We start from the raw sequence: 12,163 nt of genomic DNA on the forward strand, positions 1-12,163 counted from the left end.
GAGTTGGATTCAGGAGAACATTTACATTTCCAGCATTTACCAGATGCCCTTATCCAGAGCGACTTACAGTCAGTATTTACAGGGACAGTCCCCCCCCTGGAGACACTCAGGGTTAAGTGTCCTGCTCAGGGACAAGATGGTAGTAAGTGGGGTTTGAACCTGGGTCTTCTGGGCTACCCCAACATGAACTTTTCTCTGCTGCGATCAGGGAAGTCCAACACAGAGAGGATGAGGAGGATCTTCTTCCCGCAGGCTATACAAGTTCTCAAAAACCACAATACACTCCAGCACTTTCACACTCAATCACTTCTGGACTCAATTCCCCTAGAAATCCTTGCACAAACTTTTAATTCAATTCTTAACTCTCTTTATCCTTGCACGATTACCTTGTTATACTTTGTCACTTTATACTTAAAGTGAAGTGACTGTCACATGTGATACACACAGTGAAATTTGTCCTCTGCATTTAACCATCACCCTGATTGAGCAGTGGGCAGCAGTGGGGAGCAGTGTGTGGCACTGTGACGTCCGATGGCAGACTATGGGTGTATTCTGTTTGTGTGTGTGTGTGTGTATCTCTCTTTCTGTCTCTGTAATGTTGCAGGGTGGCTTCTCATCAGCCCATCATTGGACTCTTCCCACTTCCTGCCATGATTGGTGGGCTGTAATAAGGAAGAGGACTCAAAATGGCGGCTGCTTTGGGACAAGGGGAGGGGTTGGTGAAAAGGAGAATGTGGTGTGAGGTAGAAAAGAGGACGTTGTTGGTGAAGTGAAGGATTGTGACCAGAAGACAAGACATAGACTGCCCAGACCTGTTTTGTGTTTTGTTGTTTCAATGTCCTTGTTTGTAATAAAGTATTAGCCTTAAGTGTTGTCGCATCGTTTTGGAGTTTATACTCCTATGTCCCATTTGTTATGTCCCTGACCCTAGACCGGGGACGTAACAGGCACCTCAGGGGATTTGAACCGGCAACCTTCTGATTACGGGGCCGCTTCCTTAACCGCTAGGCCACCACTCACCCTGCGTTGAACTTTGAATTTGACTCCAGCTATTTGCACACCTTTTTGCACACCTTCACCCTACCTGTTACACATATTTTATGTCTTAGGTTAGACATAAAAGTGTAATATTTACATTTACAGCATTTATCAGACGCCCTTATCCAGAGCGACTTGCAATCAGTAGTTACAGGGACAGTCCCCCTTGGAGCAACTTAGGGTTAAGTGTCCTGTTCAGGGACACGATGGTAGTAAGTGAAGTTTGAACCTGGGTCTTCTGGTTCATAGACGAGTGTGTTACCCACTAGGCTACTACCATATTTGGTTATGTTTGCATATTGGTTCATTGTTTACTTGCAATATTTGCAATAATCTTGTCTGTACCAGTCGCTAAAAGCATTTCACTGCATTTTATACCGTGCATGACTGTGTATGGTTCAAACTAAATTTGAATTTGAACTTGGAACAAGGCATGTTCCCATGTAGACAGGTGGTTGGTCCGATGGCGGCGATGCTTCATCCTCCCGCCAGGTGGCAGCACAGCGCCACTAAACCTCCATATCGGGAAACCGTCAAGGAAGAAGCCGCTTCCGTTCACGTTTAAAGTGATTCTCGAACTCCGCTGTCTTTCGGTCCGACTCGCTGTCGGAAAAGCTAGAACGGTGTTTTACGCCATTTCAATTCCATAATAACTTGCCTTGTTTTGACTGACGCGTATTTCGGGTCCCGCAGCGAGACTTTTATTTTGCCACCGCGGTGAGTCAGGACGCCGGCTGCAGCGTCACCTTCAGCGCGTTATTACATCTGGACAACTTTCCAGCGAGAGGAGCTACAGACCCGAAGCTGGGACCTGATCCCGAGAGCTGAACCCGGGACACGAACCCGAGACCTGAACTCGGTACCTGAACCCGGGACACGAACCCAAGACCTGAACCCGGGACCAGAACCCGAGACCTGAACTCGGCACCTGAACCCGGGACACGAACCCAAGACCTGAACCCGAGACCTGAACCCGGGACCAGAACCCGAGACCTGAACTCGGTACCTGAACCCGGGACACGAACCCAAGACCTGAACTCGGCACCTGAACCCGGGACACGAACCCAAGACCTGAACCCGGGACCAGAACCCGAGATCTGAACCCGGCACCTGAACCCGAGACCTGAACTCGGTATCTGAACTCGGGACCTGAACCCGGGACCAGAACCCGAGATCTGAACCCGAGACCTGAACTCGGTACCTGAACTCGGGACCAGAACCCAAGACCTGAACCCGGGACCAGAACCCAAGACCTGAACTCGAGACCAGAACCCGGGACCAGAACCCGAGACCTGAACCTTTGCCCCGAGACGCTGATATTCAGACCAACACGTAAACGGTGTAGAAGCTTCAAGGCTCTGATCAGAAGCCGGAAGTGGTAAAACCCGGTGGAGTCGGGATGAGAAGTCTGCCGTATTTCTGGCCGTGGGGAGGTGTTCGAGGCTTCGGGAGAGGAAAGTAAGGAGTTGGGGATTCCGACAGGTACGTGGAACGTTAACGGCGTTTACTGTGGCCTTGTCGAATCTCGCGAGAACAACGCGGAATGTAGCTCCGCCCCCAACCGCTGGAGCAGAAGTTTCTCAGTAACCAATCAGCACGTTTTACTAAAATCACTGCTTTTAAATCACTGTTCGTGCTCGATTTGGTAGACCAATCGCTAACTTGATTTACTGAACCTAACCAGTGTTTTTACCCATGATGCAATGCAGTGACCTCCGTGTGTGTGTGTTTTGTGTGATTGTGCAGCGAACTTCCCCGACTCGGTGGTGGCGCAGCTGCCTGCGGACATCGGGACCGGGATCTACTACGGCTGGGCCTGCGTGGGCAGCGGGCGGCGCCACAAGATGGTGACGAGCATCGGCTGGAACCCGTATTACAACAACACACACAAGTCCATGGTACTCGAGCAGCACACAACTCACACACACTTTTTACCAAAATCACGAATGGCATGAATTTGACTTGTGACTGATCCGTAAATGCGAACGCAGCCTGACCTCAGGGGTTCCGTGGTCACATGATCAGGTCTTTCACACACAAGACATGTCACCATGTCCCACATCTGGAAAACATCCGCTTCGCTGTCCCTGTAAACACTGACTGTAAGGAGGTCAGGGGTCATTCAGGGGCTCCTCTGTGTTGCAGGAGACTCATGTCATCCACACGTTCAAGGAGGACTTTTATGGTCAGGTCCTCAGCTTGGTGCTGGTGGGGTACATCCGTCCTGAGCGAAGCTTCAAGTCGCTGGGTAGGACTCCTATACACACACACACACACCTGTCAAACGCCCTAAATGTTGAGTGTGTGTTTGTGTTTAGATGACCTCGTAACCGCAATCCACAGTGATATAGAAGCGGCAAAGCAGAAGTTGGAACAACCAGAACATCTCAAACTGAAGGACGACGTTTTCTTCCAGACGGCAGAACCAGAGGTCATCATGAATGGCCACTGACCTTGGTTCAGACCTTCTGTAGCAGTTCTGTGTGTGTGTGTGTGTGTGTGTGTGTGTGTGTGTGTGTGTGTGAGATGTATTAGAACAACATTCTGCATAATTAATAAGAAGCCATGTTTACCGGAACACACACGATGTATAAAGCTGTCTGCTGAGTAAAAGGCCGTGTAATTAACCACCGGATGGTTTATATATTGTATATATATTGTGGAACTTATTATTAAATTCTACACTGGAACTTCACACCATTTTATGTATTTGTTAATTCTATATATAATATTTTATTAATCGACTTTAATAATTCAGGTGTTCGGTCACGTTCTACTGCTGTAGTAGCTACTAGGGTTCTGGTCGCTTTGATGATGATGCATCTAACAGTAGTGCTGAGACCATGATGGGTTCTACCAAAATTTTAATAACCTATAATATTAATGATCATCTCTGTAGGACCACACAACATTTATTACACTTCATATTCAAGATTCATATCAGTCAGGAGGATAAATAGAAAGATCTGGAGTGAAGGTAGGAGCAGTTGTATCAGTGCAGAAGACTGTGGGTGTGGCTCATTGAGGGCGGAGCTCTCATCACCGTAGTCCTCTTCGGGTTCATCTTTCATCCATGAGGCGGTACTTGCGGTAGATGGTTCCACATCCTGAGACAATGTACACATGTCCTCTCATCATCATCATAGTCCTCCAGCGGTCGTGGTACAGACCGGACTCGTCCAGGGAGGGGGCGGGCCGGCGCCGTGGGCTGACAGCTTCTCGTATCCACGCAGCATGACAACAGGAGAACGTGGACGCGTGGAACGTGTCCACAGCAGCAGAACAGAACCCCACCCAGGACGAAGACTGCGGCCACCAGCCCGGCCACCAGGCCAAAACGCACCCCCCCGATAACCCACGTCTCCAAGGCTCCTCGAAAACCTGAAGTTCTCACAACAAAACACAAATCCATCTAAAAAACACAAGACAGGAGAACGTGTTGAGCAGACAGGATATAAATGATAAATAATATGACATTTTAATATAGAATGGCAGTAGAGAAGGTGGCTGCAGATGCTGTCTCTACATGTTCACGCACCGTCTGATTGGTCACATCGGCAGCACTCCCACGGGATGAGAAGGTCCGAGTCCAGAGTCCAGCGGTCAGTCCTGCAGCAGCTCAGGCAGCGGCCGTCCTCCGCCAGTCGCTGGACAGCAGGACACTCGGTGCAGGCCTGTGGCCCCGGGCCCTTACACTCCAGACAGGACGGGTCACACGGCTCACAGGCCACCTCTGGATTCTGGGAGAGCACCAACAGGACACGCCCAAAATCGTCATCATCATCATCATCATCTTACACAGTCACACAGCGAAAGAAGAACCGGACTGATGAAGTCCCAGTTAGCACGGTACCATGGTGGAAGGATACGTTCCTGCCAGGCACTGGGAGAAGCAGATCCCAGCATGAAGAAGAAAGCCATCAAAGCAGGAGGTGCAGTAGAGGGCACCAGAACCTGGACAGACAGGATGTGCATGAACCTCGATTATTAATTCATTGTAGAACAAAACTGAACGTGCAGGACTATGAAATAACACACGAAGTTACGTAATAAGCAAGAAGTCTCTCCAAACCAGTGGTGGCCTAGAGGGTACGGAAATGGACTCGTAAGGGTTGAGGGTTCACATGGCAGGGTAGTGTACATATACGGTTGTATATTGTCTATATTATATTGTGTATATTATATTAGTGTATCTGGGGACGGTGGGTGTTGAGAACTGAGCTCAGGGTGAATGTGCGCCTCACTGTGGCAGGTCCTGCACGTTGCATGGCAGGGTAGTGTACATATACGGTTGTATATTGTCTATATTATATTGTGTATATTATATTATATTAGTGTATGTGGGACGGTGGGTGTTGAGAACTGAGCTCAGGGTGAATGTGCGCCTCACTGTGGCAGGTCCTGCACGTTGCATGGCAGGGGTAGTGTACGTATACGGTTGTATATTGTCTATATTATATTGTGTATATTATATTATATTAGTGTATGTGGGACGGTGGGTGTTGAGCTCAGGGTGAATGTGCGCCATCACTGTGGCAGGTCCTGCACGTTGCATGGCAGGGTAGTGTACGTATACGGTTGTATATTGTCTATATTATATTGTGTAAATTATATTATATTAGTGTATGTGGGACGGTGGGTGTTGAGAACTGAGCTCAGGGTGAATGTGCGCCTCACTGTGGCAGGTCCTGCACGTTGCATGGCAGGGTAGTGTACGTATACGGTTGAATATTGTGTATATTATATTGTGTATATTATATTATATTAGTGTATGTGGGATGGTGGGTGTTGAGCGCAGGGTGAATGTGCGCCTCACTGTGGCAGGTCCTGCACGTTGCATGGCAGGGTAGTGTACGTATACGGTTGTATATTGTGTATATTATATTGTGTATATTATATTATATTAATGTATGTGGGACGGTGGGTGTTGAGCTCAGGGTGAATGTGCGCCTCACTGTGGCAGGTCCTGCACGTTGCATGGCAGGGTAGTGTACGTATACGGTTGTATATTGTCTATATTATATTGTGTATATTATATTAGTGTATCTGGGACGGTGGGTGTTGAGAACTGAGCTCAGGGTGAATGTGCGCCTCACTGTGGCAGGTCCTGCACGTTGCATGGCAGGGTAGTGTACGTATACGGTTGAATATTGTGTATATTATATTGTGTATATTATATTATATTAGTGTATGTGGGATGGTGGGTGTTGAGCGCAGGGTGAATGTGCGCCTCACTGTGGCAGGTCCTGCACGTTGCATGGCAGCGGTAGTGTACGTATACGGTTGTATATTGTGTATATTATATTGTGTATATTATATTATATTATATTAATGTATGTGGGACGGTGGGTGTTGAGCTCAGGGTGAATGTGCGCCTCACTGTGGCAGGTCCTGCACGTTGCATGGCAGGGTAGTGTACATATACGGTTGTATATTGTGTATATTATATTGTGTATATTATATTATATTATATTAATGTATGTGGGACGGTGGGGTGTTGAGCTCAGGGTGAATGTGCGCCTCACTGTGGCAGGTCCTGCACGTTGCATGGCAGGGTAGTGTACGTATACGGTTGTATATTGTCTATATTATATTGTGTAAATTATATTATATTAGTGTATGTGGGACGGTGGGTGTTGAGAACTGAGCTCAGGGTGAATGTGCGCCTCACTGTGGCAGGTCCTGCACGTTGCATGGCAGGGTAGTGTACGTATACGGTTGAATATTGTGTATATTATATTGTGTATATTATATTATATTATATTAATGTATGTGGGACGGTGGGTGTTGAGCTCAGGGTGAATGTGCGCCTCACTGTGGCAGGTCCTGCACGTTGCATGGCAGCGGTGGCAGGTCTTGTCCTGCTGGTCAGGGTAGTGTGTATTGGGACACACGTGCAGACAGCTTGTCCCCAGCAGGAAGTAGGCGTCTCTGCAGCTGGTGCAGCGGCTGCGGTGACCCACACATTCTGCACACGGCTGGTCACAACGCTCACACACCCCACTACTGTTGCCATAGTAGCTAGAAGAAAAGGAGAGACGGGTGAAAGAAAAATCCACAATGAGAGCAGTAAAGTGGCTGTAGGGGCGTGGCTGTACCCAGTCCCACAGGTGTCCACACAGAAGGGCTCATGGCGGAGCAGCCCAGGGGAGCAGGTGAGACAGTCGCTGCTGTGATGCCCTCCACAGGTGGCACAGGTCACATGACATCGCTCACATGACTGCTGACTGCTGTCGGCATAGTAACCTTCTGGACAATGAGGAACGCAGGTCTGATCTTCAGAGACACAAACAGAACTCACTGATGAGATACTGGTTGATGGGACAGGACAGGCAGTGTGTCTGGGTGTGTCTGGGTGTGTCTGGGTGTGTCTGGGTGTGTCTGGGTGTGTCTGGGTGTGTCTAACTCACTGATGAGATACTGGTCGATGGGACAGGCCAGGCAGTGTGTCTGGGTGTGTCTGGGTGTGTCTGGGTGTGTCTAACTCACTGATGAGATACTGGTTGATGGGACAGGCCAGGCAGTGTGTCTGGGTGTGTCTGGGTGTGTCTGGGTGTGTCTGGGTGTGTCTGGGTGTGTCGAACTCACTGATGAGATACTGGTTGATGGGACAGGCCAGGCGGTGTGTCTGGCTGTGTCTGGCTGTGTCTGGCTGTGTCTGGCTGTGTCTGGGTGTGTCTGGGTGTGTCTGGGTGTGTCGAACTCACTGATGAGATACTGGTTGATGGGACAGGCCAGGCAGTGTGTCTGGGTGTGTCTGGCTGTGTCTGGCTGTGTCTGGCTGTGTCTGGCTGTGTCTGGCTGTGTCTGGCTGTGTCGAACTCACTGATGAGATACTGGTTGATGGGACAGGCCAGGCAGTGTGTCTGGCTGTGTCTGGCTGTGTCTGGCTGTGTCTGGCTGTGTCTGGCTGTGTCTGGCTGTGTCTGGCTGTGTCTGGCTGTGTCTGGCTGTGTCTGGCTGTGTCGAACTCACTGATGAGATACTGGTTGATGGGACAGGCCAGGCAGTGTGTCTGGCTGTGTCTGGCTGTGTCTGGCTGTGTCTGGCTGTGTCTGGCTGTGTCTGGGTGTGTCTGACTCACTGATGAGATACTGGTTGATGGGACAGGCCAGGCAGTGTGTCTGGGTGTGTCTGGCTGTGTCGAACTCACTGATGAGATACTGGTCGATGGGACAGGCCAGGCAGTGTGTGTGTGTCGGCCCGTTGCACAGCAGGCAGGATCGGTGGCAGGGTTGGCACAGTCCAGCCTGGTCCTGGTATGAGCCTTCCAGACATGGACTGACGATCTCGCAGTGACCCTGAGAGTCCATCCGCTTGCCCCGCCCACAGCTCAGACACGATGATGGAAGGGTTCCAGAACATGTCAGACAAGACCGATCACAATCTGTGCAAGACACACGTGTTAGAATGACCACCTGCTTCCTCTGAACGGTGAAGATGAATGAACAGTGAAGACTACAGTGTTTCGTCTGCATGATGTAGTGACGTTGACGACTCTTCACTCTTCTCCATATTCACGGATTTCCTTTGTCAGTTAATTTTTTAAGACCAACTGCAGCCAGTAGAGACGTGTGTGTGTGTGTGTGTGTGTGTGTTGTACCCCTGCACTCGTCTCTCTGCTTGTCCTGATATGTGTGGGACGGGCAGGAGGACAGGCACCGCCCACGATAACGCAGGTTTCTCCCACGTTTGCAGGCAGTGCAGTCGTCTGCATGCGGACCGTCACACGCTGCACAGTCGTCATGGCAGGAGTCACACCGCCTGTCCGGCACGTCGCCGTAGAAACCCCGAGGACAGTCGTTCACACAGCGGCCGGAGTACAGGAAGTAGTACTCCTCACAGTCTGAGCGGGAAGCAGAGTGGTGTTCAGGGAAGCCACATGAACACAACAAGGACTTTGTGCAGATTTGTGGGCGTGGCTCACCGCTGCATTGCTGCTGTGTGCCACAGCGGGAGCAGCCGGACGGGCATCGCTCACACGCGTCCTCCGACTGGCGGTAGCCTGAGGGACAGCGCTCCACACACTGGTGGCCCATCAGCAGGAACTGCGCTACACACTTCACACACACACTTGGTCCCCCGTCACAGAGGAGACACTGAGATGAACACGGCGCACACACACCCCTGTCTGGGTAGCCGCTGTTAAGAGATGCACACACAAATGTTATTGTAATGTGTGTGTGTGCGCATGTGTGTATGTGTGTGTGCACATGTTTGTGAGTGTGTGTGTGTGTGTGTGTGCGTGTGCGCACCTCTGACACTCAGGCACACAGTGGCCATCCTGCAGGTAGAGTTATACCAGGTCAGACTGACACTGCAGCCAGTACAGATGTACGTGTGTGTGCGTGTGTGGTGTACGTGTATGCATGCTCGTGTGTGTAGTGTATGTGTGTGTGTGTGTGTGTGTGTGTGTAGTGTAGTGTAGTGTATGTGTGTGCATGTGCGCACCTCTGACACTCAGGCACACAGTGGCCATCCTGCAGGTAGAGTTGTACCAGGTCAGACTGACACTGCAGCCAGTACAGATGTACGTGTGTGTGCGTGTGTGGTGTACGTGTATGCATGCGCGTGTGTGTAGTGTATGTGTGTGTGTGTGTGTGTGTGTGTGTGTGTAGTGTAGTGTAGTGTAGTGTAGTGTATGTGTGTGCATGTGCGCACCTCTGACACTCAGGCACACAGTGGCCATCCTGCAGGTAGAGTTATACCAGGTCAGACTGACACTGCACCCAGTACAGATATACGTGTGTGTGTGTGTGTGTAGTGTATGTGTGTGTGTGTGTGTGTGTGTGTGTGTAGTGTAGTGTAGTGTATGTGTGTGCATGTGCGCACCTCTGACACTCAGGCACACAGTGGCCATCCTGCAGGTAGAGTTATACCAGGTCAGACTGACACTGCACCCAGTACAGATATACGTGTGTGTGTGTGTGTGTGTGTAGTGTATGTGTGTGCATGCGCGTGTGTGTAGTGTATGTGTGCGTGCGTCTATGTGTGTGTGTGTGTGTGTAGTGTATGTGTGTGTGTGTGTGTGTAGTGTAGTGTAGTGTAGTGTAGTGTATGTGTGTGCATGTGCGCACCTCTGACACTCAGGCACACAGTGGCCATCCTGCAGGTAGAGTTGTACCAGGTCAGACTGACACTGCAGGCAGGTGTGGCTGTTTACACACTGCACACATCCTGATGTGCATTCCTCACATCTCCATGACGACTCGTTCCCGAAACTTCCCTTTGGACAGCGGGACACACACTCCCGAGATGTAGAGAGAAAGCGCCCTGTGTGCGAATACACACACACTCAGAAGATCCAGAGGAGGAGGAGTTGGTGAATAGTGTAAAGCCCTGGTGTCTCACGACCCTCCAGCTCATCGCCTGAGTACCTGCTCTACACGCGTTACACTCGTCTTTCTGGGGTCCAGAGCACGAGCTGCAGGACGGATGGCACTGGACACACTCCTCTTGGTCTAGATTTAGGGTTAAAAACATAATTCACACAACAATGTGTGTAAGGGACTGTTAGTGTAGTATTGGTGTGTGCGGTGTGTTCACGCTCCCATACCACTCAGAAAGTGCTGGGACTGACAGTGGACTTCAGAGGGACCAGTAAGACACCGGCCGTCCTCCAGTCGCTTCCCCACCTCACACGAGTCACAGTCATCATGGGCGGGTCCTCCACATGTACGACAGCGTTTGTGACACAAGTCACACTCACCATGCTGCACATCAGCATACAGACCGTCCACACACACACTCACACACACACCATCTAGAGAGAGAGAGAGCGAGAAAACGCTACTTAATATACAATCGACACACACACACACAAGATCACACAACTGCACACACTGTCGTCACCTGACAGGAAGTATCCCTCCTCACACCAGTAGCACTGTTCCTGGTCACAGATGAGGCAGTGTGCATCACAGTGCTCACACACTCTGCTGCTGTTCACACCGTACGTCCCGTCAGGACAGTGCCGGAGACACTGCGCACCAAATCTGCCCCAACACACAACACACCGACAAGTCACAACACAATACAGAAAACGTGCACTACTGGGTCATTTGATACTGGAAACGGGTTGAAATGCAGAAGACGTACTGGTAGAAGTCCTGATGACAGGAGGAACAGTGTTTGGGGTCAGCTGATGGATAAAAAAAAAAACATTACACAACAATTGGGCTCAAATAATTTGTTTCATTCATGATTCATCACTTCCACCAGAAACTGCAGTGCCATGTTTGGTACAGTCCAGCACAGGACACGTAGATTCCAACCAGGTCCCAACTAGCCCCCGACCAGGTCCCAACTAGACCCCGACCAGGTCCCAAATAGACCCCGACCAGGTCCCAAATAGACCCCGACCAGGTCCCAAATAGACCCCGTCCAGGTCCCAAATAGACCCTGTCCAGGTCCCAAATAGTCCCCGACCAGGTCCCAACTAGTCCCCGACCAGGTCCCAAATAGACCCCGACCAGGTCCCAATCTGGTCCTTATTCAATACTGACAAGTCATATTTTATGGTAAATTTAGAGCTAAACTAAAACAAGTTTGTGTTTGTGAAATAACGCTCAGGGTGGTGGTAGCCTAGCAGGTAACCTAGACCCAGGTTCAAACCCCACTTACTACCATCGTGTCCCTGAGCAGGACACTTAACCCTGAGTGTCCCCAGGGGGGGACTGTCCCTGTAACTACTGACTGTAAGTCGCTCTGGATAAGGGCATCTGGTAAATGCTGGAAATGTAAAGTAACTCACTCTTCTGACAGCTCCCACAGCCTTCTTCACACGGCACACACTCTTCCAGTTCAGGGTCCTCTAACTCATCTAAAGACACTCACAGAAACATATTGTTGATTGGTTATAATGATTAGAGTTTAGATGAATTGTTCCCTTGGGTTTCTGGACTTTCTGTTGCTGGTAGGAATGCAGCAGGAATGAGATGATGATGATGGACCCACCTTCTCCACATGTGAGGGGAACGCAGCGTCCATTCAGAGGAAAGAAGCCAAGGCTGCAATGGACACACTGATCCCAGGACACACACACTCGACAGTGTTCAGGACACGGCTCACACACGTTCTTCAGTGAGAGGACATGAAAATGCTCCTCTGGACATGACTCACGGCA

The 12,163-nt window shown here is 50.2% G+C and overlaps 1 protein-coding gene and 1 pseudogene across 1 annotated transcript; one reads left to right on the plus strand and one right to left on the minus strand.

Moving 5' to 3' along the window:
- Positions 1-1,576: 1,576 nt before the first annotated feature.
- LOC114783343 (riboflavin kinase-like) lies at positions 1,577-3,738 on the plus strand (annotated as a pseudogene).
- Positions 3,739-4,098: 360 nt separating this feature from the next.
- Positions 4,099-11,818, minus strand: LOC114783321 (proprotein convertase subtilisin/kexin type 5-like). The gene is made up of 15 exons (XM_028968745.1): positions 11,792-11,818; positions 11,137-11,147; positions 10,891-11,033; positions 10,595-10,801; positions 10,416-10,499; positions 10,116-10,311; positions 8,966-9,180; positions 8,642-8,884; positions 8,192-8,425; positions 7,137-7,314; positions 6,854-7,059; positions 4,892-4,992; positions 4,577-4,778; positions 4,333-4,419; positions 4,099-4,145 (listed from the first exon to the last, which is right to left on the minus strand). Exons 7-15 carry the CDS (start codon positions 9,075-9,077, stop codon positions 4,099-4,101), a joined length of 1,410 nt encoding a protein of 469 aa, XP_028824578.1. The 5' UTR covers positions 9,078-9,180; positions 10,116-10,311; positions 10,416-10,499; positions 10,595-10,801; positions 10,891-11,033; positions 11,137-11,147; positions 11,792-11,818.
- Positions 11,819-12,163: the final 345 nt, after the last annotated feature.

The sequence above is a fragment of the Denticeps clupeoides genome, unplaced genomic scaffold (assembly GCF_900700375.1).
Source record: "Denticeps clupeoides unplaced genomic scaffold, fDenClu1.1, whole genome shotgun sequence".
Classification (NCBI taxonomy): Eukaryota; Metazoa; Chordata; class Actinopteri; order Clupeiformes; family Denticipitidae; genus Denticeps; species Denticeps clupeoides.

Excerpts from the sequence above, each read along its gene's own strand:
- LOC114783321 (XM_028968745.1), bottom strand. The coding sequence starts at position 9,077 with ATGGGCCACCAGTGTGTGGAGCGCTGTCCCTCAGGCTACCGCCAGTCG. Across the intron at positions 4,420-4,576 it reads CCGATGTGACCAATCAGACG|GTTTTCGAGGAGCCTTGGAG; the intron begins GTGCGTGAACAT and ends TGAGAACTTCAG. Across the intron at positions 4,146-4,332 it reads GGCCGCAGTCTTCGTCCTGG|GATGTGGAACCATCTACCGC; the intron begins GTGGGGTTCTGT and ends ACATTGTCTCAG.